The following is a 27,713-nucleotide window of genomic DNA, read 5'->3' as shown; positions in this document are numbered from 1 at the left end:
TCAGTAAGCTCAGGATTATTCACGCTTGTGTGTAGCACTTATAGAGTGTGTGTGTGTGTGTGTGTGTGTAATATATAATGAAGCTTGATCAACGCTTTGTTTAAAGATGGACTCTAAGCACTCTCAAATCTGCCTGTTAACTCAGGTGGTCTTGACATTTCCTGTGCCTCAATGAGGTGCTAGATAATGGTCCAAAATTTGGATCATTCAAGCCAGGTCGTCTCTAGATCTAGCCCCCCTACATCTTACAAAATCTAAAATTCTTCTAATATTCTTTGCCCACACCTGGGGCTCAAACGATGGTTCGGATCCTCCCCAAGCTCTTGAGTTGTTTGGGATTTGTCTCAGCCAGCGCATGGCACTGGTTGTCGCTTGGAGAGGGAGAAATTATACAGGATAAATTATTTAAAGTTAGGTTAGGAAAGTAGCTAGCGTCAAACGGAATGAAACATGCATGTGCAGTGAACCTTGAGCTCTGTTGAAACAAGGGGTCGCAGGTGGTCCATTCTCACAGCAGCTTGTTGGCTCAAGAGGCAGGCTGTGGCTATTGAGCTGATCTCTGCAATGTAAGTTCAAACCCTTTCCTTGGCAGGAATTTGAGTATCATCTGTAGGCTTGTTGCACTCTCCACTTCTGTCAAGGGGGTTTTAGACTTTTGGGAAATGTGCCCCAAGTAGTACAACTACTGTAGAAGGGGCTCTGTTTGTTTTTGTTTTTTTGTTTTTGGAGGGGACGCGCTATGCCTCCTATGTGAACTGGGATCTTGTGTCCTTATTGATGAATTAGTGACTGACTTCATACTAATTAATGTCTTAGGCTGCTGTGGGCCACAGCACCAGGAATGTTATCAGTATCATTAGAATAAGAGTCTCTAGATGCCCATGAGAAATGATGTCAATTTATCATGTCCCTTTATTTAACGCACCCACTAAGTGTACAAACAATCCTGCAAACACAGATACAGTATCAGATAGTGCAAAGTATTGAGTGCTGACTGGCACCACGCACAACGGCTGGTGGTAGACCCTGGGGTGACCATCCGTATCTTCCTCCACCTCATCACTACCACCACCTGTAGTCTCAAAATTCCTGAGTATCTAGGCTCTTGTATGACCCTACTTCCCTGTAATATTTCAGCACCTGAATGGCCTAGAAGTTGGTTATCTGAGGGCTCTGCTACAGGTGACACTCAGGAAAGTTCAGACAAATCAGGTAAAGGAGTGAAGTTAAAGTGCTCTCATTCAGAGGTAAAGTGGCCACAGTTTGCTGTAGCTAAGCCCACTAGCTGGTAACTAAGGCCACTTTTACTCCTGATCAAGAGTTCTGTTAACTTACACACAAGAACTTCACAGCTTTAGCTGATTTGTCTTAACTTTCCAGCGTGTCCCCCTGTAGACAAACCCTGAGACAGCCTCTCATAACATACGAACATCCACACTGGGTCAGACCAATAGTCCATGTCACCCAGTATCTGGCCAATGCCAGATGTGTCAAAGGGAATGAACAGAATGGAGCAATTTCAAGTGATCCATCCCCAGTTGTCCGGTCCCAGCTTCTGGCAGTCGGAGGTTTAGGGACACCCAAGTATGGGGTTGTGTCCTTGACCACCTTAGCTAATAGCCATTGATAGACCTGCCATCTGGGAACTTACCTGATTCTTTTTTTTTTATTCTTCTCCCCCTCCCTTTGTGCAGCTGGCTGGGAGTGAGTGGCCAGAGGCAGGGCTTTCTTGGGGGAGGCCCATCCTCCTGCATTGTGGAAGTTGCACACTGTGATGGGGTGTTCAAACCCCATGTCAACCAGGTGAGGGCTAATGAACTGCTCTGGGCTGAAACAGCCTTGCCCCCACCATCACCTAAGTCCGGTGAGGAGGGAGGGTGTGAAAGGGAGAAGCCCAGCTCAGATGCTGGCAGACCTGGGGACCTGGGAGGGGAGCAGATTTCAGCTCCGGGCGAGGGCTTTGTGGAAGTCAGGACCTGCTCCAGCAACTACTGCTGGTCTGGGCTCCCTTGAAGGGAAAAGGAGGGCCTAGTGCTGAACCATTACTTTGGGGCTATTGCTAGAGACTCACCTGGGGGAGCTCCAGTCTGCCTGAGGTGCTCTGCCATGTTCTTGGATCCATTTGCACTAGTAGCCCCCAAAAGGGGGTATACCCAGAGACTAAGTTGGAGGAAGGGCTGAGTCTCCCACCATCTCACTTGTGCTGCTGACTTCCTAGATATTGAAAACCAAAGTCTAGGCGAGGCTAGAGCTGTGTCATGCCCCTAGGGGGTGCCCTAGGAGACTGACCCTGTAACACTTCCCTTTGTGGGTCATTAAGGTCAGGGTCTAGCATGTTTCAGGGCATGTGCAAACCCTGTTTGTTTCCTGGGAATTGACTACCCTCTCCGACACCGTGGCAGCTATTCACTCCCACAAGCTGCAGCCGTGGGTTTGATGAATGAGGGCGCTGATGAAGGTAAGTGATTCTTGTATGGGAAAGGCCAACTCCCAAGAGGGGCTGAGTGCCTGCAGATCTCAGTTGTTAGCTACCTGTGGGGTTTGGTTCAGTGTGATTGGCTGCAGAGTGCTAAATGGCCCTTCACCGGTAGATGAGAATGACTGTTCTGGTGGTCAGAGATCTGTTTTTGTTCCCAAGTGCTGGGGCAGCGGAAGAGCAAACCTTCCTACGCAGAATTGCAAGATGTATTCGTCGCAAGTATACAGCAACACTGGGTTGGCAATGCCTAGGCCCCTGTTACCACAAGTTCAAATCCCAGTAGGGCTATCTCAGCCTTTCATCATTCTCTGAGCGATAAACTGAGTTGCAGGGAGTTGACACCTGTGGGAATGAGCCATTAAATTATAAGGGCTTGTGCTGATATTAAGGCTTCTGTGAGCACTTTAAGAGTAAGTGATTTTAGCCCTCAGCATCAACCTATTGTACAGGGCTCGGTGCTGCCCTCCACCCCAGAGCTGGCCACCATGCTGCATGTGGGGCTTGCAAAGTGACTTGGGATCTTTCTACTTTCATGCCAGGCAAAGGGGAGTTATTTCTATTACTTTGTTGAGAACATGCTAGAGCCTAAGGCAGAGGGTTCTGCAGTGAGGTAGTAAAAACAGCAAAGCCCTTTCTATGGCATTGCTTGTACCAGTGGTGAAATACAGATCCTAATTTTCCTAGGTCAGACAACACCCAGCCTGAAACTTATTTCAACCACGGTTCCAAGCTACCCTGAAGGCTGCTCCTATATAATAACAGATTCCCAGAAAAGCTCAAAGGCCTCTTTCATGGGGGGATAATAAGCCAGAATGACCCAGTTTCTTTTAGGCAGCAGCAAGACCCCTCTTCACCTCCAGAGGGCGCCCACTCTGCATGTTTCGCTCTCTCCAAGGAAATTTCCTAGAAATTCTTGGTTTATTTTTAACTGCGCTATGGAAGGGGAGGGGGAACTACCCACCACCTCCCTATTCTGTTCTCCCCAGCATTTCTCATGCAGGAAGCAGAGACCAGCGAAGTGCATGATGAAAGGTTACATCGTGCAAATATTCAATCTCTATAGCATTCAGCTAATGCCTTAGACAGGCTGGGGTGGATTTAGCCTGGGATTTTCCAAGCTGCTAATGGCGTGAACTGCCAAACTTCCAGTGACTTTCAGGGGGATGTGTGCATCTGGCTCCTTTGCCTTATAGCCCATAGGGGCAGGGTCCTCCCTATGCCAAATAGTCTGCAAGTGGAAAATTGCAACACACCCACCTCGGCCCTTCTTGTGACTGTTCTTCTGATTTGAACACGTTAGGTTGTTAGTGAGGAGCAAATTGCAAAACAAGGGACTTAAACAGGATGCATTTGCTACAAAACCTTTCAACCTCTAATGCACATTAGCCAAGCCGCACAGTTCCATCAACCCCTCTCTTTTTTTCCCCTAAGAGTGGATAGGAATGTGGGACACACACAAGTTACACCCAAAATTCTCTAGAGGGGCCGGTAATTTTGGGTCACCATTTCTGGGTGCACAATGGTAGAGATGGAGGGTTGGATCTTTTTTTGGAGATGCTGAGTGCCCATAACCCCGCCTGTCTTCAGTTTTAAGTACCTCAGAACAGGGACCGAGTCTTCCTATGTCTCTCCAGCACAACGTGACCCTGGTCTTGAGTGGAGACCCTGAGTGCTCTGTGATACAAATAATGGCGACCAAGTGTGTGAAATCCGTGCTGTACCTCAGCAGGGTGGCTTTGATCTTTCTGAGCAGCGGAGTCAGTGCTGTGGGTGGAGAACTTGCCTGAGGACAACTGCATCATCCTCTCCTAGGCAGCTGCCTTCAAATCCAGGTCACCTCTGAGGTAACCAATGGATGGGGCAGAGATGGGCTATGAAATTGTGATTTACAGAAAATGAATAGGGACAGTAGAAAGAGCCTGGGGATGGGAGTCAGCTTTATAGCTTTAGGCAGGAAAGTGGTCTAGTGGTTAGAGCCTGGGCTTCAGAGTCAGGACTCTGGGGTTCTCTTCCTGGTTGTGCCAATGACTTGCCAACTAACTGTAGGCAAGTTGCTTTTATTCCTCTGTGCCTCAGTTTTCCCCAGTCTGGCAAATGGGACTTAGCACTCGGGCTCACCAGGGTGTTGTGTTTAGTTAAATGAATCTGTGTAACATGCTGTGAGATCCTCCGATGCAATGGGCTAGAGAAGACCAAAGCATCTCGGCAAAGGCCATGGCTCCTCTGGCAGGGCTGATGGGGAAGGCAGACTGTAGGAAGAAGCAAGGCAAAGGGCTTAGCATTGGTGCAGAACTTGTGTTCAGCTCCAGGCATGGCTAACCTCACAGTCAGGGCTGGCGCTTCCATTTAGGTGACCTAGGTGGTCGCCTAGGGTGCCAGGATTTGGAGGGGGGCGGCAATTCTGCGGCGGGGGGTCCTTCCGCGCTCTGGGTCTTCGGCGGCAATTCTGCGGCAGGTCCTTCCCTTGCTCCGGGACTCGCCGCCGAAGTGCCCCGAATACCGGGAGCGCGGAAGGACCCCCTCGCCGCAGAATTGCCAACGACGACCAGGGGCGTGGAAGGACCCCCGCCTAGGGCGCCAAAAACCCTGGCGCTGCTCCTGCTCACAGTGTTACATGATTCACTTTCCCCGGGCTCGAAGCTGATTTCCTCTCCGCCCCCCCCCTTTTTTTTTTTGCTGGATTTTGTGCCCTGTTAACTCTTCATTCACTGGGATGAAACAAATGAGATGGGGAGAGAGGGAGGAGGTGTGTGCAGAGTCTCTGCTTTAGAGAATGAACTAAAGACGGCTTTCAGATGCCCTTAAAAATAGGCCTTGCTCCAGGGATACACAGATAGCTGCAGCAGGAGGTTCTGGCTGGCTTTTGGCTCTAACCAGCACCAGGACACTCTAGCTTATGCTGAGTTCTCTATCCATCCATCCATCCATCCAGGTTCTTATTCTGGGGTGAAGTTCAACCTTACGAGTCTGGGCCCAGGCCTGCAGTTGCAGGAACTTTGGGTTTGCCCAGATCCCAGGCACAAGTGTGGCTGCCTTAGGGTTTGCTGGACAGGTCTAGCAGCAAACCAAATGCTGGGAATAGCTAGGTATGCGAGCGTGGGGTGGGCGGGGAAGGAGTGAGATCATCTCTGCTGTAGCCCATTGGCTGGGGAGTCGGGGTGGGGGAGGGGACGACGAGGTAAAGCCCATGGGAGGTTTTCCCACAAAATGTCCTGCAAAGATACCCAGGCAGCTGGATCCCTGGGGAGGCTGCACTGACCTATTTCTACCAGGCTCATCAGTGTGATGTTAGCTGGGAACATGCTCACAACTGGGCCTGGTCGTGGAAGGGGAGACAGAAGTGATATCAAATTCAGGGCTGAACTAGAGGTGTAAGAAAGCTGGATGTGTCTTCTGTCTTTTATTACACGATAAGTATAGGAAAGGTGGGGCTCTTTCTGCAATACAGCGTGTGGCTGGGAGGCCCATGCCATGCAGCCCCATTAAAGGGATAAAGTTAATGGAAACTATTCATGCATGATATTCCCAGTGGAGCTGGAGCTGCAGGGCTCAGAGTAGGGGTGAGAGTGGGGTTATATATGATCCAGCACCTCTCTTATAGGGCATCCCAGCTTCTTTCTCCCTCTGGAAGGGGGCTGTGTGTGCCATGCCCTGACCTTGCCTCAGGGACAAATCTGGTCTGTTTCTATTCATGCCACTGCCCTCAACTTCAATAGGCCCTGCCGTCAGATGACAAAGTAAAGCGAGAGAGCGCCCATGATGGGAGGGATGGGAGCTTCCCCAAGACCTGGGTGTGCAGCCCGCTGACTGGGGCAGGACATGCGCTGAAATCAATCAGTTTCACTGGTGGGGCAAGGGATCAAAACATTTCTAAAGCTAAATGTCCCATGTTATCAATAGGGTGACCAGATAGCAAGTGTGAAAAATTGGGACCTGTTTATTTTCAGGGGGAGGGGGAAGGAGTATAGTTGCCTGTATAAGATAAAGTCCCCTAATATCAGGATATCTGGTCACCCTAGTGATCAAGCATCTGCCCAGGACAGGATTTTGCCAGGACAATGGGCCCAGGGCAGAGGTGGGCAAACTATGGCCGCGGGCCACATCCAGCCTGTGGGACTGTCCTGCCTGGCCCTTGAGCTCCCGGGCAGGGAGGCTAGCCCCCAGCCACTTCCCTGCTGTCCCCCCTCTCCCGCAGCCAGGGCCAGTGCTACCATTTAGGCAAACTAGGTGGTTGTCTAGGGTGCCAAGATTTGGGGGTGCCAAAAAGCGGTACCCCCATTTTTTATAGCATTCCTAGGCTCGGCTGCGGCACGGTTTCTGCTCCACTTCTCCCGCCTCCCAGGCTTGCAGCGCCAATCAGCTGTTTGGCGCTGCAAGCCTGGGAGGGGAGGAGAATTAGAGCAGGGGCGGCGTGCTTGGGGAGGAGGTGGAGCAGAGGTGAGCTGGGGGCGGGAGCTGCCGTGGGTGTGTGTGGGGGTGCCTCAGGGCGGGGAGGCAGGGAGCTGCCGCAGGGCTCGGGTGGGACCCTTGCACCGGCCCTGCCCGCAGTCTGAGCTCACTGTGTTGCCAGCACTCTGGCCCACCACTCCTGCTGGACAGCGCGGCGGCATGGCTAGCTTCGGCCAGGCGGCGGGGCTGCGAGCTCCTGCTGCTCTGAGTGGCATGGTAAGGGGGTGGGAAGCGAGTGGGTTGGATAAGGGTCAGGGGATACTGGGGGGCAGTAAGGGGACAAGGGGTGGTTGGATGGGGTGGAGGTTTGGGGGGGCGGTCAGGAGATGGGGAGTGGGGGGGTTGGATAGGCATGGGAGTCGTAGCGGGGGGCCTGTCAGGGGGCGGGGGTATGGATAGGGGTTGGGGGGGACAGGGAGCAAGGGGGGTTGGATAGGCATGGGAGTCCCGGGGGGGGGGGCTGGCAGGGGCAGGGGTGTGGATAGGGGTCAGGGTAGTCAGGGGACAGGGAGAAGGGGGGGTTGCATGGGGGTGGAGTCCCAGGGGGCGGTTAGGGGTGGGGGTCCCAGGCGGGGGAGGTCAGGGGACAAGGAGTGGGGGGTTGGATGTGTCGGGGTCCTGAGGGGTGGGAAGTGGGGGGGCGGGGGCCAGGCTGTTTGGGGAGGAACAGCCTTCCCTACCTGGCCCTCCAAACAGTTTCGTAACCCTGATGTGGGCCAAAAAGTTTGTCCACTCCGGTCTAGGGGGTGGCATTATTAATTTCTGATCTCTGAGCAGGATCTGCCACTTGTCCCAAAATCCTGTTCGTGTAACCTCCCCTCTCCCCAGGCCTCTGTGGGGTTTGAACCCCTTGGCCTTTAGCATTGACCTGAGGCAGGAACTCCATCAGTTGGCAGCAGCAGGAGGCTGTTATCCACTAGCGGACCAGCCTCTAAAGGGGCAGAACGCCGTTAGCTCCCGGGCAGTGCCCGCCCTCCCGTCTCTGCCCAGCGGGTGGGGCCCTGGGGTGCCTTGGGGAAGGCGGGGGGTGGCTCCAGCCCCGTTCATTGCTCCGGGCAGGGAGCCGCAGCGATCTGGCTGCCTATCGGCTGATCCTGGTCGCTCCCCCAGGGACCATACACGTGTCTTGTGGTGTGTGTGGTCCCCCCCGCTCCCCTAAGACACTGCCTGGATCCCCCTCCCCTCCCGGGCGCCCCCGCCCCCCTACAGCGCGCAGGGGTGTGGCTGCACGAAACTCCTCCCCCAGCTCCCCGGGGAGGAGCCCCCTCCGCTGCCAGGCACTGTCCGGAGCTGGCGGGGCCTGGAGTCCCACCCCCAGGGAGGAGGCTGCAGCGAGCCCCCCCGTGCGGTGCCACTTGCTTGTATACCTGCACGGTGTTTGGGGCAGGGGGGCGCCAGCCAGCGGCCCCTGGTGCATTTAGCACGGGGGGAGGGGGCGTTGCCTGCAGATTCCTTCCCCCAGCTGAGCAAGCAGGGGAGGGACCCCCCCTTTGTCTCCCCCAGCAGCCGGTGAGCCCCCCCCCTCCCCCGCCCTGCAGCGAAGCTCCCCGGGCTGCTCGGCTGGGACTGTCACACCTGGGCGAGCTGAGCTCCCGGCCGGAGAGCGCCTCCTGCGCTCACTCATCCCCGGCCCGGCGACCTTGAGACAGGTACCGACCGCTCCTGCAGGCGAGCGCCCAGCCCGAGTCCGTGCCCTGCCAGCGCCACGGGCGGGGAGGCGATGCTCAGGTGTGTGCCCGGGCTGCACCTGGGGAGGGGGACTGTGACGGGTGGTGGTTTGGATAAAGGACACGGGGAGGGGGGTGTCTTGCAGGGAGGTCCCCCCCCACCGCAAGGTGGCTCGTGCCTCCCTTGGGATGATTTTTGCACAAAGGCTGTTGGGGTGGGGGGTGGGGGTGTGTTGTGGAGGGGGGGGGCGTTGTGTCTGTGATCAGCAAACAAAGAGCAGCAGCTGGGCATGCCGCGATCCGTCCCCCCCACCCCCTTTTTTGCAACGCTTCTTCTTTTGTTCGGTGAGCAGAGTCCCCCCAGCTCCAGGGTCTTTAATGCTGCCCGGTCCTTTCTTTCCCAGAGAAGGGGGGGTGAATTATTGATCACTTATTACCAAACTCTCCTTCCCCTTCGCCCCCCCTCCCGCCAGCCAGTTAGCTGCCTCTTCCCCTAAAACAACAGCACCGTGTGTGGGGAGGAGGGGGAGGGGGGTTGGCGAGATCAGAGGGGGGGGGGGTGTCACCAGCAGAGAGAGAGATTCTTTCCGAGGCTGCTGACCCTGCCTGACAGCGGCGCATAGCCAAGTCTGCAGCAATGATTCCAGTTAAGCACAGCCCTGGGGAGGGTGGGCAGTGGGTTCTGTGGCCAGAGGGGCTGGAACTAGGGCTGCAGCTGCATCTCCTGGCTTTAAGTGGTTTCCATCATATGCAGGGTTTACAGTTTGGTTCAATGGCTCTCAGTCCCCTCCCCCGCCCCCCCTACAAATGGTTCCAACTTCCAGCACCCCCGTCTGTGGGTGCTCGGCAAACTAAAGGGACTAGGGAGCCTTTGTAAGTCAATCCTCCTCAATACCAAGCTGTTTCTGCCGAGGTGCAGAGGGGTGCATGCCCCTCTCTTTGTCTCTGGGCATTTGAGGTGGCACGAGCCCAAACCTGGCTTAAAGCATTAGCCTGTTGGACAACAGAGAGGCGGCCCTGGGAGAGGTGGAATGGGGGAGGGAGGTGTTGGTTCCTTGGCTTTCTGCTGAGTCCTGGCTTGCTGGCTGGTCGGTGTAAGTTCTCTTCCCCTAGGAAGAGCCCAGAAGATGGGGTCTGGGTCATGATTCCAGTGTGGGTCGGTTGCCTGCAGGTTCTCCCCTCCCCTTGCAAGTTCTTTTCTCCAGAGTGACAGAAGAAACCCACCGAGGTGCAGTGCAGCCTGAGCTGTTTTTAATAACCCTGGGCTGGGTCTCTAGTGCTGCCTACTGCTAGAGAGGAAAGTGGGACACGTCTGACTGCAGACTTCCCCAGCCTAGCTGCCAAGGCGGGGCCGCAGCCTCATGGTTTGATTGACAGGCATCTTGCTCTCACCCTCTCCCATGCTCCTTGGCTGACTTTCATGCTGCACAGACCATTGGTGCATCAGGACGGGGAAGCCCATATTTGATGCTTCACACTAAGGCAAATGATGCGCGTAACCAGTTGTCCCAGGCGGTATATTCGTAAGTGGAGTTCTTGACCTCCCCCAAGCAATCAGCTTATGCCCTGTGCCATGAGCGTCCATCACCTTTATGCTAGTGGGAATAGTCACACGTGTCTTCATAAAACTGCCTATCAGAAAGGCTTAGGTTTGGGGAACCATGGACAGATGGTAACAGGGAACCTGTGAACAGAAGGGGCAGCAGGCTTAGAGCTGGGGGGAGAGCTTTAAACCATAGGATAGGGAGATGGTTCGCAGGCAGAAATGACCAGAAGCTCCTTAAAACAGATCATAATAAAGGAGGGAGACAAATATTTGGAGGAAATGTAGCAAGCCTGCTCCCAATGGTTTAATCAAAAGAGCAACCTAGAGGAGTCTCCTTTCTAAAACCTCTTGTTTCTGGTCGTGGGCCGTTGCCCATTCTGTGCCCACATGGCTAGGCTGTCCTGTGAGGCAGGGCGTGGAGTCACAGGGATATATTCAGACTTGGTGCCAGCCCATGAAACTCTGCTGAAGTCAATCATGCTTTCACCCCCTTATGAACTGGGCCCCGCAGCCTCTTCTCCACTGGGAAACGAGGTGGTGTCAGGACACATGTTGAGTAACATGATTGTAAATGTGTGAAGGAGGACGTGTTGTCCTGGTTCACCGGGGCCCGCTGACTCTGTCAAGCAGGACACTCCTTTGGCCTGTGCTGAGTGCTAAGCTGTGTGTGACCTCATGAGGGCTATCCCATGTTATTTCCAGTGTAGACCGAACGCCCAAATGCAGCGACTTCTCTGCCGTGCGGGTGATGGAAATGGGTGGATGTGATTTCAAATAAATAAATAAAAAAGCCTAGAAGACATTGCAGCTGGAGGCGTCTTCCACCTGCAGGGAGTTCATTTCCTTGAGCTGGGCTAACGAAAGAGATCGTATCCACTTGAAAATGCAGGGAGAGGGGAGGGATTTGGCTGGGGACATGGCTTGGTAGCTCTCTGTTAATGTTTGATGATGATTGTCAAGTATGTTGCAATATATGTCCTGGCAGTTTTTCAGCGCTCCTTTAGGATGCAGGGATGTCAGTGTCAGGAAGCAGCAAGCTCTGTTATTGTTTTATTGTCCTGGGGAGATTACTTTCCAGCTGGAGAGGGAGGAATCTGACTTTCCAAGGCATCCTCCTTCCTTCCTTCTATTATTTCTTTCTTTTTCCCCAAGATGACTTTTTTTTTTTTTACAGCCTTTGGAGATGATCCAGAGAAGGTGAGTTTTCAGTATTTACATTCCATTCCTCAAGCTCCAGCATGTGGGATGGGCTGCCCTCCTCCAAGCAGAAGTTATTTTCCACTCCAGCCAGTAAAGGCTGCAGAATAATAGGGTGTTTGTTGCCTTGCATCCTGATTGCCTTATGTATTTGAAAAGAATGTAACTGAGACTCTGGGCCCCCACGGACTTCACACCTGTTGCTATGCCCACTGTGACCCAAGTTCATGGGAACAGCAAGGACAGACCTCAGATCCTTGTGCTCAGAGACACAGAACCCTGCTACATGAGCTGCAGGAGAATCTCCACTGGCTGTTAACACTATAGAGTCTATGACTTGCAACTGAATAGTTAGAAGGCAGTGGTGTACACTCTGCCAATTCTATTTAGCATTGTCTCATTTTATTTTTAAAGTGCTCTTGTGGCAGCATAAACCATTAAACTACAGTCAGGAACTGAAAGGCTGGTGTTTTAAGGAGTAGCTTAAGCCAAAAATGGACCCTGCATAAGAGAGACCAAAGATGCGGGTAGGGATCAGAACTAGAGTGCGGCAGGACCCATGTCAGTTTGAAGGTCAGATATCATACTGGGGCTAGAAACCAGCGATGAACTCAAGGCATGGAGTTTAGATCTGGGCTGTCCCAAATTTGGATGGTGTTTGGATAGGGCCCATTAGAGAGAGATGCTCAAGCCAATGGATCCAGCACTCATTGGGGAGAGGGTTCTGGATGCAGCAGTCAGTGGGGAGAGGGTTCTGGATCCAGCACTCAGTGTTCCGATTATTTTTCCAGCTAAGGTGGGTTTTACAGACAATAAGGAGTGAGGTAAATGGCAAGCCATGGAGGGTGAAATGTTTTACCAGCAGGGTCAAAGTGCAGTGGGGGGTTATTTTAGCAGAGTATTTTGTACAAAGCTCGGACAATTCCTCTTTGTCAATTACAGGCATCACTGTTCCACCCTTTACCCAGAGCCTGGAACTAAGGTGCTCTAAAATGCCCACCAGACAGGGAACATGCTGCTAGATAAAAGCCTTCTAACCTTGTTATCTAATGTTCTGCCTGGGGGTGGGGGGTGGTAGAAACCTCATGGCCACGGTGTCCTTGAATCTTCTCTTCCTTCCAGCTTACTGACGATCTCTGAGAGACCTTGGGCAAATCAGTGACCCTCCCTTTGCCTCAGTTTCCCCATCTGAAATACTTCAGGGACGTTGTGTAGATTAAAGAATGGATGTTAGTACAGCTCCTTGAAGATAGTGCATGTGTGTGGGAGAAACGTTAGAGCTGTGCTACATTTTTACTCATGCGATCCATGTAGGTGTTAGCTCTCTGAAGAGACCCTCACATTCAGATGGTGGAAATAATCCTGATCAGAATAGAGGTTGAAGTTTTCAGTCCTGGGTACAGAAAGCAAAGCTCTTTAACTCATCATTAGGCTCCTAAATAGAAACAATTGCTATTTGGATTCTAATAGCACCTAAGGGCCCCGCTGTGCAGGGTGCTGTACAAACATAGTAAGAGACAGTTCCTGCTCCAGAGAGCTTGATGTCTGAATAGGCAAAGCGGTGTGGGAGAGGGGAAGTGTACTGGGTGGCAGAGGTGCCGAGCCCCTGCAGCTCCTGTTGACTTCAATGGAATTTTGGGGTGCTCAGCAAATCAGGCCGAGTGGGGCTAGGTGAATTTAGGGAGCTAATTTTCAACACCCTAGGTTTGAAAACTTCAGTCCAATCTCACAAACCCACCATGGTGAAGGGGGTCGGAATTGGCCTTTGATCTTGGCATGGGGAAGTCGGGGACTCTGCCTGAGTTGAGCCTCCGCTCTGCACCCCCCTGATTTCTCCCCCAGTGTCAGATCTCTGGCACGTTTGTCTCTTTTACCAAGCGTCAGTTCATTCCTCAGACAGCAAATCCCTCTCCATATAGATCAATATAAATCCACCCTCATTAGGATTCCAGAGCAGCCCTCTCCTGGCAGCCGTCTGCCCCTGAAATGCTCTTGCCTGGACAAACGAGCTCGCTTGACCCCTACCTGTCCCTGGCTTAGATGGGAATTAGTTCAGTTGGCCTGTGGGAAGCTCTGGCAGGCAGAGGGGAAGCGAAGGCTTTAATCATAGGGTGACCAGCTGTCCCGATTTTATAGAGACTGTCCCGATATTTGGGGCATTTGCTTCTATAGATGTCTATGACTCCCAACTCCCTTTCCTGATTTTTCACCCTTGCTATCCGGTCACCCTACTTTAAGCACCTTGGCCAGGGTGGCAGCCAGCGTCCCAGAGACCTGCTCTCGTTAGAGGGTTATCCAAGGTGAGAGCTGCTGTCAGATGAGTTGAATGCAGCAGTTGGATGGAGGCTGGAGCCAAGGTGCAGGGGGAGGTGGATTTAATTAGCCAAACACTGTGTTTGTTTTATGCTCCAGCCCTCGGGGGACCGGCTGCACTGTGTGACCTATGCGTGGTGGAGTCGCTGCAGCAGCTCGAGGTGGGGAGAGAGTCCAGGGGGGTTGCAGGCAGGTACCTGCTGCAGGTGGCTCTGGTGGCGGACTGCACAAATCCACCATCATCGTTTGTTTTGTTCGCTTTCTCTTGTATGCAGGTCCTTTCCCTGCACCCGTGTCCCCTTGCACCGTATCCTTCCTTCTTGTCTTGCTTCCCAGTTTGCTCTGGGGGGGATTTTCATAGGCACAGCTGGGAGTTAGGCACCAAATTCCCGTTGGGGTCTGTCATGAGGGGAAGGGGATTGTCTGTTAAGGGAGATGAGCTTAGCCCCTTGTGACTAATTATCTGCCTCCCTGGTGATGGGTCAGGGGCTGGGGATCAGGTGAGAGCCTGCAGATCATCTGGAAAGGGGCCAGGCAGCAGGACCTGGTTTGTCTGTCTAATAACTTATATGGGATTGTTTTAGTTTGGAGAAATAAACTCCTCCCTGAAGGCAGGGATTGAAATTCTGCCACTGGTGGGAGCTTTCTTCCCTGTCCTGGCCGATGAGTGCGCCCCACCAGCTGGCATGCTCTGAACTGCCCTTTGGGCCTTCTGAAAACATCTCCCCTTGAGAGCCCGTGAGCTGAGTGGGGTGGGCTCAGTCCCACTCCTACCAAGCTTTGGGTGCTGTCACCTCCACCAGGAGAGGGCTGTTGCAGGGGCACTTCTAGGGCTTAAATTCAGGGCCCCGAAAGGTCGTCAGGTTTGAAACACTAAGACTCATCAGTTCGCGTACCGGCGGGGCTGATGGAGCATTTCGCATGTGCAGAGCAGATAAACTCCGGAATTAGCTGTCTCTTTAAACCAAGCTCCTCTCCGTTCGGCTTGGTGCTAGGCATCATGGTGCCATCTCTCAGCGTCTGGTGTTTGCCCAAGTGGCCTTGGCTGGTATTTGAGATATTGTGGCCTAGTGGTTAGAGCAGGGACTGAGCGGCAGGACTCTTGAGTACTAATCTCGACTTCAACAGTCACTTGCTGCATGACCTTGGGCAACTCACTTAATCTGTCCGGAAAAGGGGTGGGGAGGTATCATGATACCTTGCTCCCCTGACGACTAGATGGGATAGAACCTGGGGCTTCCCTCTCATTCTAGGGTCCCCTCATCAGGGCTTCGCTCCTCCTGGGCTCAAGGGATCTCAAAACATGCTTAACAAAGCAAGGGTGTGAACCAGCATGGCCGTTGCTTAACCCACTGCAGCCTTGAGCACCAAAAGTTAGAGTCGGCTATTGATTCATATTAATGGCATGGGTCGCCGCACCTCCTGGCCCTCAGGGAAATCTGGTTTGGTACCCGATACCTCAGTGAGGGTGGCAGGATCTGGTCTATCCCTTCATCACCTTTGATTTAAACAGGGCAAATAACATGGTGACGGAAGGCTTGGTGGATTTCATCCTGTCCATCCCATTCTTAAGCTGGTCTTGTCTATCTGAAATGTTAGGAGACAGACATAAGAACCTGTCAGGTTCCATCAGCCTAGGATATGGTTTCCAGGGCTCTGTCCACTCCCAGACGTTTCTACCACTTCCCCTGCAGAGATGGTTCCATGTTACGAACTCTTCCCAATATAACTCAGAAGCAGCTTCTGTAGTTCCTCACACGTATAGAATTGGACGGAAATAAACATTCATGGTTTTTTGGGTTGGTTATTTTTTTTTTTTGTTTACTTTTTTCTCCCCCTAAGTCCTGAAATTTCATAGAAACATCAAAATCCCGCCCCGCGATCTAGAACTGGTCAAATTTACAGATTTAATCCAAATTTTGTTTGGGTAGAATATTGAAATTTTGACCCCAAAAGCCCTTGGTTGAAAGTTGGATCATTTTGACCAGCTCTACCCCATTCTCTTATGAAGCTGCAGCAGCCACTGTGTCTGCTCTTGTCCCTTCCTGTTGTCTTTTGCTCTTCATCACTGTTGTTGGATTTGGTGCCTTCAGTGTAGCAGTCTTGTAAGGAACGCCCTGCGGCAGTTGGCAGTGTCAGTAGTGATAATCTCTGGTGAAGCTAAGCTCCTGGGTGAATGGCTTTGTACAGGTTGGACCTCCTAGCACTGGTTTCTCCTTTCTTTACTTTTCTGCGTTACCTTTTAGGTGTTGAGAAGCCAAATGAGATGCCCCCAGTGATGCCGGCAGCACTCCCTTCCCTGAGCGACCTCCCCTTGATCGCACCTTGAGATGTCCTCCCTGAGCCCCCCTGGCCAACGGAACAACGCTGGACCATGAAGTCCCCCAGTGCTGTGATCTGCAGGGAGAAGCCGGCTCTGAATGTTTACCCTTATGGCTCTGAACAGGATGGCTGGGAAGAGGCCAGGGATGAGGACGTGAACTCAGCCCAGATCAACTGCACCATAAACCACCTGGAGCAAGCTGGTAAGGGAGAATGGATGTTGATCCAAGAAGCTGAAACCTATTATTGTAGACACTAGACATGGGCAAAGTTGTTAGATCCTCTAGCCTCACCCCTTTCCAGCCCAAGCTGTTCCCTAGAGACTATTCTCCAGGGCTCTGTCCAGGCCAAGTCTTAGATATCCCTAGAAACAGCTTCCCTTGGTTCTGGTCATTTGCTTTCCAGCCAACCAGATCTCAGGGTCAGGAGACAAGCCAAAAGCAGCTAGTGATTTTTGGGCGTCCGGCTTGAGACCCCTTAAATGTGTCTGATTTCCAGAGGGCAAGTGCTCAGCGCTTCTCTAGGGCTTCTGATGCAACCTCAGTCATGCTCTGAGAACTGCACACACACAACTTGTCAGGAGCCTCAGCAGCTAGATCACTGACTGGCTGGGTCACGGAGACCTGAATTCCCTTCTCCTCCTCAGAAGCTTTCCTCTGGGTCAGAAAACACGCGCCGGGCAGCATGGCCTCACCCTGGGTTAAACAGGGGCCATCAGTCTCCGGGGATGTCAATCTGGCAACTCATTACTCTCATTAAATCCCAACGCGTCAGTTTGCACCAGCAGGGATAGACCCCTAGAGCTGCCTTTGCTGCTGGAGAAATCTGCACCAGGGGACAGGGAAATGGGCCTCTGTTATTTGAATCTTGCGATGGCCCCCACTCTAGGGGTCAGGGTCCCACTGCACTCAGAGCCCTGAAGAGCTCTCAGACAATAGACAACAGGTAGAGAAAGCAAACAGCTGGGGGAACATGGGGAAGCAATGAGGCGATACTGGTCAGCATGAAAACATCCGTCACAGCACACCAGCTGCCTACCCATTGGCCTTCTACCTCTGCCCCTTCTATTCCCTTGTCCCGCAGCTCCCCTGGAAGTCTCTTGCATGGGACAGCCATCCTGCTCCTTCCACCTTGGCTCTTCCCCTCTCTGTGTCCCCCAGGGCCAGCTTTGTTGGGTGAAGCGGTAGGGCTGACCTGCGTGTGACGGTGCTTTCTCTCTTGGTCAGGTTGGTACTGGGGTCCCCTCACAGCAGCAGAGGCCAGACGCGTTCTCTGCCCTGCCCTGGAAGGCTCCTTCCTGATGCGCGACAGTTCCAGCCCAGACAACCTGCTCACCCTGTCGGTCAAAACCTCTGTCGGGCCCACCCACATTCGGATCTGCTACAGCGCCGGCCGCTTCGGCTTCGACTCGTCCGTCCTGGCCAAGCCCAAGCTTCAGAGCTTCAAGGACGCCATGGCCTTGGTCCAGTTCTACTCCCTGGCCTCGCTGAAGCAAGCCGAACGGCTGGGGCCGTCGGAGCAGGAGACCACGTCCGTGTCCAAGGATCCGGCCATCCACCTGAAACTGATCAAGCCCCTGTATGTCTCTGTGCCGGCTTTGCAGCACCTGTGCAGGCTAACTATCAACAGGAGCACTCGGCAGGTCTCGGCCCTGCCCTTGCCTGTGAGGCTCAAGGACTACCTGCTGAAGTACCCATACGTGCTCTGAGAGTCCCCCCCCCCCTCCCCGCCACCTTACTCACCTTTCCATCCTACCCTGGCAAAACATGGTGCTCTCCCTGCAACCCACGCTGATCCAGCACCAGCACTGATGGCCTCCAAAGGGTCCCTGGCGTTGCTCAGCTGGAGAGCTGCAGTACGTGGCCTCGGGGTCAGGTACAAGTGTGAGGAACTGAGCGAAAGGCAGGGATCTCCGGAGCTCAGATCGAAGCAGGCCGGGGGCAGAAAGCGTGTTTGTTTTTTTGTTTTTTTTTTCAGGCTCTGTCTGGCTCTGTCGTCCCTAGCTAGGGCCGCTAATAAAAATTCATTGTACTATTGCTTGTTCTCCCCTTGCTACATCTTTGCACTGACTTCTGCTTGCTTCACTGAATATCCCTTGGACAGGGCTTCCGTTCTTGCTGTTAGGGGGAGAGTGTGGGTTAGTTTGGGTAGGGTTTGATGCTGTTTCTTTAATATAACCAAGTCCTGATGCACATCTGGGGCTGGGATTTTTTTTTTCGAGAAGCAACTGATGATTTTTTAGGGCCCAACTTGAGACACCATAAATGGGCCAGATATAGGGTGGGTGCTCGGTGCTGCCTGGAAATCAGGCCCCTTTTAAGGGGTCTCCAGCTGTGCACCCAGAATCACTGGTCACTATGGGAAAATCTTGACCTGGGTTTCCCCAGGGTGGACTAGATCTCCAGGCATCTCTACGGTGGAAGCAGCTCGGGCTAAAACACACTGAAGCTCACCCTGTGATGCTCTTTACACCCCAGCAATTGCTCCACTGGGAGTTTAAAAAGCTCACCTAGGAAAAGGATTGTTTGGCTGGCTTCTCTGGAAGATGTCCGAGTGAAACAGGCAGACTCCTTTCTCTAGCAGCATGTGGTTCTTTGTTCCAGTGTTTTGCTAGTTGCATGAGGCCCAAGTAAAACCAAGCCCAACTGCTGCAGCTAACACAGGCTCCCCTTCCCAGAAGCAGTTCTTGGTCTGTCCACAGCGCACAGCCAGATTTATACTGGTGCATCCGGAGAAAACCTTCCCCACTCCCATAAGGCCTTGGCTGTTCCTACCACAAGGGAGGATGGTGGGTGGCTTCTCCCACACATGGTGCAATGTCCTTGGGAGGTAGGAGGACTGGCTCACCCCAGTTCCACAGACCCTGTCAGCCCCTTCTCCACAAGTCCTGCATTACAACCCTGACAGTTTTGTAGCCCTGCTTAGAAACATGATTGAGCTGTGATTCCTATTCATGTGGGAGTGGCGGGGGGTGGGGTGGGTTGTGTGAGGGGGTGGGGGTGTATTACTCATGTTGTGTGTGGAATCTACCATGTTCCCAAGGCAGGATGAAATTCACCCCTGTGCAGAGGGCCAGCACAAAGACTAAGTGCTCATGTACCCTGCACAGGGCTGAACTTCCTGGTCAGTAACCTCTAGGCCCAGATGTGTGGGCATAATTACTGCATTTGGGATAAGAGTCCGTGCGGTTTTGCAGCTGGGTCGTTCTATTAAAAAAAAAAAAATGGGAGCAGTAGCTTAGATGGTCCCTACCTCAAACTCTGCTGCTTTCCACAACTGGGGCTCGGAACAAGTGCCTGTAAAACAACTGACATTCTCCTGTTTCCTTTTAAACAAACAAACGGTGCTAACATGGATTCACAACCTTGTGAGGCATGTGTGCATCCAAGCCTAGCATGCATGGGGTTTTAATCACAACCTCGTGGGGCTTGTGTGTGTGTGTGTGTCCAAGCCTAGCATGCGTGGGGTTTTAATCACAACCTCGTGGGGCTTGTGTGTGTGTGTGTCCAAGCCTAGCATGTGTGGGGTTTTAATCACAACCTCGTGAGGCGTGTGTGTGTGCGTCCAAGCCTAGCATGCGTGGGGTTTTAATCACAACCTCGTGGGGCTTTTGTGTGTGTGTGTGTGTCCAAGCCTAGCATGCGTGGGGTTTTAATCACAACCTCATGGGGCTTTTGTGTGTGTGTGTGTGTCCAAGCCTAGCATGCATGGCGTTTTAATAGCCTTTCCCCTTGCAAACCCTGAGCCTCTGCAGGAGGGTTAGAGCCTCTCACCGGCTTTTCTAGGAAAGCGTGATAACAGGCACATCTGCTCATCGTTCTGCCAGCGAGAGAGGGGGAGAGCAAATATGTTAGCCCAGCGCAGTTCTTGGAAGCTGATGCGTTTCGGCTGAATCTGTGCAGGGAGGATGAGCCGCCCTTTGGAATTGCCTGCCGTGGGTTGCTGCATGTCAGGAGCAGCCTGGTGCCTGGTTTATTGTTTCCTCTTTCGGAGCTCACGATTCTGGATTTGCTTCCTGTGGAGCTGCTGAAAGACTTGAATGAGGGGCTGCCCGTGGCCATCATGCTCTCCCTCTCTGAGGGAGGCAGATTGGTTTATTCCTCATCTTATGTCGGCACCCCAGCAGTGCTAAATTCTTCAGGGCAGGGGATGGTTGTTTTGTGGTTTGTACAGCACCAAGCACAATCAGGCTCTGGTTGGGGGGAGGGATAGCTCAGTGGTTTGAGCATTGGCCTGCTAAATCCAGGGTTGTGAGTTCAATCCTTGAGGGGGCCATTTAAGGATCTGGGGCAAAAATCTGTCTGAGGATTGGTTCCCCCTTTGAGCAGGGGGTTGGACTAGATGACCTCCTGAGGTCCCTTCCAACCCTGATATTCTATGATTCTATTATGACTGGAACTTCTGGGTGCAAACATGGCATAAATAATAATGGTACTTAGGAGGAAACCCTGTCCCTCAAGCCTGTGCACTTAGTACCATGGGGAAAGGCAGAGGCTGGATCCAGGAGAGCTGGGCTCTGTTCCCAGTTCTGCCACAGACTCCCTGTGTGACCTTGGGCAAATCACTTAAACCCAGGTGCTCCACTCTGCTTTCATGAGGGGACTGAGTTCCAGCCAGTCTCTTCTGGGAAGAATGGGGAGGGGGGGCTGTGTCCAATGTCCTACTCCCCAGGACCACTTAAGTCCTTCAGCCAGGGCTCCATAGGTGTCTGGTTCCCTGGGTGATGCAGGGAGAGATCTAGGGGATAAACCTGGCATGGTCCCCTGGCTCACCCCAAGGGTTTCCATTTGGAAATCCAAGCGGGAGTGACTTGGCAGCTGGGGAGTAGGGCTGGTGCTGGGGTTTAGTTGGTTTGCCGCCAGTTTGTCTGTTTTTAACTGTGTGATCTCCAAGCTGTGGAGGATTTCAAATAAAATGCAACCCCTCCCCCCATATCTTGGAGCCAGGCTGTCAGGCTGCCTGGCGGCATGGGCAGGGGCCCACACAGGGTAGAGCTCATAAATAAGGCCACGGGTTATGCATGCACCACTCGCACAGCAATTGAGATGCCTCTAACACAGAATACAGCCCCCTAGGTACAAAAGAAAGGGAAATTCTGCCCTGCTACTTCCAAAATACAGCCCCACTGAAAGGGACTCTGAGTCAGGACGTCTGGGTCCCCTTCCCGGCTCCACCATTGACATTCTGCAAAGGGGGAGGAGCTCTTCGGGTCACCTTGGCTCATGCAGGATGGATGTGGGGCTGGGGAGAGGGCGGCAGAAGGCTAGTGGCTGAAGAGGGTTGGGAAGTTGTGTTCTAGTCCCACCTCTGCCACTGCCTTGCCGTGCGGCCTTGCACAAGTCGCTAAGGGCGAAGTTTTCGGAGGCGGCGGCTGATTCTGGGTGCCTCGGCCCGCGGGAGCCCGACCTGAGCTGAACTGCCATGACGTCAGTGGGAGTCGATGGGAATTTCAGGTGCTCAAAGCCTCTGGAAGATCGGGCCCGAGGGGGCACCTAAGCAGAGCACCCAAAATCAGGTGCCCGTTCTGAAAGGGTTAGCCTGACCCTCCGTGCCTCAGTTTCCCCATCTGTAAAATGGGGGTGATACAGGCCTCCCTGCCAGGGTGTGGGCGAGCCCAGCGTGCTAATGTTTGCTCAGTGGCTGCGTGCCGTAGAAATCACTAATAGCCGCTCCCTAGGCAGGCGGGCGTAGCCGAGGGCAGAATTTCTTACAGCGTCAGTTGAATGGAGACGGGTTGTCGCGTTGGGTGCGCTGATATCTGCAGCCCCCTCCCTGGCTTCTCCCAGGACCACCCCGCAACCTGGGCCTTTCAACCCTTTTCAACCCGCTCCCCCAAGCCCAACCACCCCCCTTCTCCCACTGCAGCCGTGGGTTTGCTGTAGCAGGGTTGCTGCCTGGCACCCATTCTCATCGCAGGGTGCTAGCGATTCCCCACCAGGCCAGCTCGGTTATTCCTCACTGGGCACGGGCGGGGCGCTTGTCTGGTCTCCCCAGTGCCCACCTATTTCTTTGCAAAGACCCCCCTGCTTTGCTCTGGCTACGTGCTCTGGGGAGGGCTGGGTTCTCTCCGCCTCATGCTCTCCTTCCTCCTCTTTCCCTCGAAAGCAGCCTGCCTGCTGGCTTTCTGAGAATAGGATGCTGAGAGGCTTGTCAGCTGAGCTCCCCCGGCCCCACCCACGCCGGCTGCAATGGCATTGGCAGCCGCCCCCCCCCTCGCCTTTTGCTTTATGGATCCATTTCTCATTTGACCCAGTTAGCGGTGCCATCTGGTGCCTCCGCGCACGCAAAGAGGATTACGCAGCCGCCGGCCGGCAGGAGGGAAGGGAACTGGCGCAAAGAGGTTCGCCCTCCTCCCCTGGCTAAGCCGAGGTGGGGGTTGGGTGCAGCGGGGAGGATCAAGGCTTGGGCTCCCCCAGCCCCGTGCGAGACGGCGAAGATAATCGGCTGGCACGTTTGTTGCATCTCCCCAGCGCAGTGCAGAGGGCTACCCAAGCTCTGCCAGGCCAGCTGTATAGAAACAATCCTATGCACTTCCCACCCGGGTTCATTACCTAAGCTCGACCCCTACCCTGGAAGCTGGGGGAGTATCAGTCCCATTTTGTTTTACAGGGGGAAACTGAGGCACGAAGCGGTTGGTTCGTTTTCAGTGTCCTGCCCCAGATCATGGAGTGAGCCACTGAGCCAGGAAAACAAGCTAGTTCCACCTCCCAGGCCCACTAGCCAACAATTCCTCCCTACGGATAGCTTGATTCACTACTTCAGCACAGCCACTAGTGTGGAAGGCAGCAGCTGTTTGACAGAGCATAGCAACCGTGCAGAATAGGACAGGAAGTGGAGACTGCCAGAGCCAGTGAAACGGCGGGGGGATTTTAAGAAGGCAGAAGAGATGTACTGTCAGGACGCTCCGGCTCTTGCAAACAGTGCGGTTGCATTATGAATGTTCCCAGGAGAGCAGGAGCTTGGGTTTATGTCTCCTTTGAAACGTGGCACCTGGTAGCAGCGCGGCGCTCCCTAATGACACCACCTGGGACCCTGGAGACGCGCTAGAGCTGCGTGAATTGGGGGGAGATATTCTCTGTGCGGTTCTGTTTGAATGCCGGTGCACATTGGTGTTTGTCCGCCTTTGTGATTTTTTTTTTCGTGTGCTTCAGTGCTTAAGCTTTATTCGCGCGTGTGCAAGATGATGACCCGTCTGGACCTGTGCTTAAGGCACTGCAGTCAGGAGACGCTTGATACTGATGCTGCCACCGACTTTCTGGGTGACCTTGGGCAAGTCACTTTCTCTCTGTGTGTCTAAAATAGGAGTAATACTTCCTTTCTCCCTCCCTTTGCACAGTTATGCCCTGATCTAAGCTCCCGGGTGGCAATACAATGAATAATAATAAGATGCTCACAAAAGATGGATATAAAGCTTGACTATTTGCCAAAGGCGCATTCACTGGTAACATTTGCCGTTTATGTGCTGTTGGTCAGTTACATAAATCGTCCGCTCAAGGAATGGAAACAGTGCCCCGTGTCATTCCGATCACTAACCAATGCAGTGCCAAGTGTGACTATCTGCAGCAAGGCATTTGTGAGCAATAGGCAGGCCAAGTCCGAGTCCCTGAAGAAATTTGCAAATCATGGCGGTTAGCTAATGAATTTGAGAATCTCATGGACGACGGGCCAGGGCATTTAGCCAAAGTTTCTGATTAAATGATTCATTCTGACTTATTTGCCATAATTGCCAACACCACCTCTTGCAGCACCGGGGCTTTCCCTGGAGGGCATCTGACTGCAGCCTTGCTTGGCCCAGCCTTATGAAATCAAAGGAGACTGGAGCCTGCGATGGAACTTGCTGAGATCTCTCCAGCTAGTCTTGTTCATTTTCCCTTTGGTTACCTGTGACGCTGCAGGTAGGGAAGGTTGCAAAGTTGTGTGCGTGTTAAGGAAAGCAACAGTTTGCAAGAACCATGCAAACTAGGCAGCTGCTGGTAGAAGCAGCCAGTCTCTGCAATGTACCCCGAAGACAGCTGGAGGGAGGGAGTGATGGCTGATGCTGCGATTTGTGTTGCAGGGACAGTTTCCAGTAATGTTCAGAGCAGCTCAACAGTTCGTCTAGTCTGCTCTCCTGTCTCTAGCAGCGGCATCTCCCAGATATTGCAAAGGAAGATGTGTGGGGGGGGGGAAATAAACACAAGGCACCAGACCAGTAGTCCAGTATACTGTATCCCAAAGGGAACCCTGACCCAGCTGGAGAACAGCTCATGCCTTGAAGCATGAGAACGGAAAGTCTGGTCATCTTGGCTGCAGTGCCTGCAGATGCTGTCGCTATTCTAGTGCTGTTCATTCACAAGTGACTGAAAGGCACTAGCCAATCCGAATGGTAGCAGGGCAACAGAGAGTCAGGCTCCTTCTGCCTTATTTTTTTTTTGTATTCTCCTAAACCATTTGCCTCTCTCATATCCTGCAGCAGTGAGTTCCCCAGGCTAACGATGTGGTGTCTGAAATAGCTCTATGTAAGCTTGGAAGGGTTAGATTTTATTGATCAATGTTGGTAAAGGTTGATTTCACCGTACACACACAAACCCACGAAACAATATTTCCATCCACCATAATCACAATGTACAGCGAGGCAAAGTAAGGAAAATGCTGCTCGGGAACTTAGTAGGGATTGATTTCAGGATATTTACTTGGTATATTTTGACATGTGATGTTGATAATTTGTGCTTTAATGGTTATAAAGCTTTAACTTTGACTAGCAGTGCCTATTGTCATTAAATGAATATTGCCTCTCCCACCCCTATAATTTCATGTAACTGTGAAAATGTAAATTGATAAGAAAATGCTTAAAAATAAACATCCATTGTATCTGTCGAAATTATAAGGAAATAAAAATCAAATTCTGCCAAGCCTAGGTATGTGGTCCTTTTAGAATCCTTTCCTAGCTGTTGCTGTTTTCATGTATAACGATAATTCTTTTCTTACTCTTAAACCCTCCGCCTCCATAACAGTGTGTCAGCATTTTCCACTTCCGCATCTTAAGTTTGACATCGAATTTGGGGCCATGCATGTATTTAAATGTCAATTATCATCCCATCCACACAGTGCTTTAAGCACATCAGGCCTGACAAAGCATGCGCCTCAGCTGGGATTAATCTGTGGCGCTCCATGGGAGTGGATTTACGCCCGTTGAGGGTCTGGCCTAACGAATGAGAGAGGATCAAAAGAGCTCAGAAGAACAGAGACCCCTGCTGGTCTGGACAGGTTTAAGCCACGGGTGCATAGGTTGTGGAGCATGCAGACTTTTCAAGGAGCCTGGGCCTCAGGCTGAATTCCCCATAGGTTGCACGTAGCCCTGTGTGGGTGTCTGAGCTCATAAGCCATGCCCGGTGTGTGCCTGTGGGGATTGATCCTGCTTTGAGCAGGGGGTGGGACTAGATGACCTCCTGAGGTCCCTTCCAACCCTGATATTCTATGCGTCTGATGAAGTGGGCATTCACCCACGAAAGCTTATGCTCCAATACATCTGTTAGTCTGTAAGGTGCCACAGGACTCTTTGTTGCTTTTATGATTCTATGGTGGGTGCATTTGAACCTGCTCGAGAAGACACATGGCATTTCCATTCAGACCTGTTAGCGCTGTGTTTGGCTTCTTGACATGCATGTTCAGGTCAGAATAACCAACTGACATGGTCCTGTCTACACTGTAATCTCTGTCTAGAATCTGTAACACAGTAGTCCTCCCACATGGATAAACTTGGTTTGCTCTGCAGAGTAGATAGGACTGAGACAAACTTTCAGACCATGCCACCACCCTGGACACCCCAAAGTGAGGGAGGTATCATCCCCTTTAACACATAGGGAAACTGAGGCACAGCGATGGCGTGTCACACAGGCAGTCACTGGCAGAGCTGGGGAGGTGGAACCCAGGTGCCCTGACTTTAACCCACTTCTCCTTTGCATTAACCTCAAGACTATGCTTCCTCCCATTCCACAGTTGCTCTTCATGTCCTGCCTACGCTTGCCAGAGCTATTGCCTTGACTACAGATTCCTTGAGGCTGGCTCTGTGCCTTGTGCACATGTAGGTTTTGAAGCATCTGGCCGGGAGCCAATCAGTGCTATGTGAAGAGTGGAAACATCTCCCTGTGGGATAAGGCCGATAACATACTGGGGATGTTGAAGGATCTGCTCTCTCTTCGGCATGCAGGTCTCTCACGTGCACAGGTACAGGGAACGTCCAGGGAACGTCCAGGGAACATCAGACTGGCACGTCCTGGGATTCCAAATGGAAAGACTTGGCAAGCCCAGGCGTAGCGCAATGCGGTGGCTGCCAGAGGCAGGCGGCCTCCTCCCCACTGCCGTGCACTCTTTGAATGCTGCTTTAATCAAGGAGAGAGTTCCGTCTCCCAAGGATACTGCAACCCAGCCCGGTCTGAACGGCAGGGCCAGAATTCCACTCAGTGGGGTATCCAAAGAGAAGAGTCACAACATGGTGACCGGGGACGGGGGAGTTTCAAGTGAGTTCCCTACATCCCTATCGAGGCATCCAAATAAGTGGCCTGATTTCCAGAGACGCCCAACACCCCACAACTCAGTGGCAGTCATGGGGCTGAGATAAGGACTTAGGTTCACAATTTTAAGCACCCAAGTTTGACGACTTCTGCCACCGTCTTTGATTCAACTCAACCGTTCCTTGATTGCGAGTATGAGAAAGGCACCCCTGTGGCTTTGCTGTCACGAGCTCTGTACTAGCCTGATTTGCAAAGGTGCATAGAGCCCTCTACCTGCATTAACTTCAGCGAGAGTTATGGGCACTCAGCTTCTTGAAAAAATGAGCCCAAAATTGGCTCTGCCCCCAAGCTCTCAGGAGGAGGTGATGGCAGACTTAGCTCTGGGCCATTGAAGGCTCCTGGATCTGTGCTGTGAGCATCTCTCATGTTACAGGATCTGGTGACAACACGATAGTCATCTGATGTATTTAAAGCAGGGTATAGAAGGGACCGAACAAGGTGTTCACAGGATCCACGATTAAGGGACCATGGATGCTACAAGGCCAAACCATGTGTTAATTGGGCTGGACCCAACTGTGTTGCAGCTGGATCTGTGTATGCGGTACTGGTTTCTGTAGCGAGGAGGCTTAGAGGTGGGCACAGAGCACTGAGGTGATATGTGCTACGGGGCTTTGGAGACATGATATGGAACCTCAGGGACTATTGGGCTGTATGTGGCACTGGGCCTTGGAGACCATTTTTTAGGACAAAGGATGTGACCTCAGAGCCTGCTGGGGGTACCCTGCTGCCCTATGGCCTTTGCCAGTTGGCTGAGGACGGAGTGGAAGAGCTGCAGTTGAGGGACATTTAAAGCTTCTCCATTATGTCTGCCCTGAAGTCTTCGTTGGATTCTACCCATCCTTCCCCCAAATAGGAAAGTTCAGCTCCTCCCAGGAGATCCCTGGTTTTCTCCTCCTTGTGGCCATGGAGGTATCTCAGATGCCTTCCAGCTATTGCGGGGTGAGTTATCTCCCCTCATCCCTCCCATGGAGCTGCCTCAGGATGTTGACCCGAGCTGGGTGGCAATGGGGCGCCAGTGGACCTGCAGCAGTATCTGAGCCCGAGTGCAGAAGCAAGGGTGTGGGAGCAAGATCCATCGATGTCTGCGGTGCCGCCATCAGTGCTGGTGCCTACAGCATGCCCGTGGCCCTGGGACGCCTACCCTGCCCTCATGGCACTGAGTTCATGAGGTGGTGGATGGGACCTTT

General features: G+C 52.7%; 1 protein-coding gene across 5 annotated transcripts; it reads left to right on the top strand.

Moving 5' to 3' along the window:
* The first annotated feature begins 1,699 nt into the window (after positions 1 to 1,699).
* Positions 1,700 to 18,009, top strand: LOC101933959 (suppressor of cytokine signaling 2-like). Of its 5 annotated transcripts, none has more exons than XM_065591673.1 (4): positions 8,274 to 8,577; positions 11,316 to 11,338; positions 15,898 to 16,176; positions 17,200 to 18,009. In XM_065591673.1, exons 3-4 carry the CDS (start codon positions 16,026 to 16,028, stop codon positions 17,679 to 17,681), a joined length of 633 nt encoding a protein of 210 aa, XP_065447745.1. In that variant the 5' UTR covers positions 8,274 to 8,577; positions 11,316 to 11,338; positions 15,898 to 16,025; the 3' UTR covers positions 17,682 to 18,009. The 5 variants fall into 5 exon arrangements, with proteins under 5 accessions (XP_065447746.1, XP_065447745.1, XP_065447743.1 ...); XM_065591671.1 differs by having other exon boundaries at positions 8,286 to 8,656; XM_065591674.1 differs by lacking the exons at positions 8,274 to 8,577; positions 11,316 to 11,338 and adding an exon at positions 1,700 to 1,803.
* Positions 18,010 to 27,713: the final 9,704 nt, after the last annotated feature.

This window comes from Chrysemys picta, chromosome 4, assembly GCF_011386835.1.
Source record: "Chrysemys picta bellii isolate R12L10 chromosome 4, ASM1138683v2, whole genome shotgun sequence".
Lineage (NCBI taxonomy): Eukaryota > Metazoa > Chordata > Testudines > Emydidae > Chrysemys > Chrysemys picta.
The sequence above is the reverse complement of the archived record's forward strand: the minus strand, read 5'-3'. Positions and strand labels throughout refer to the sequence as shown.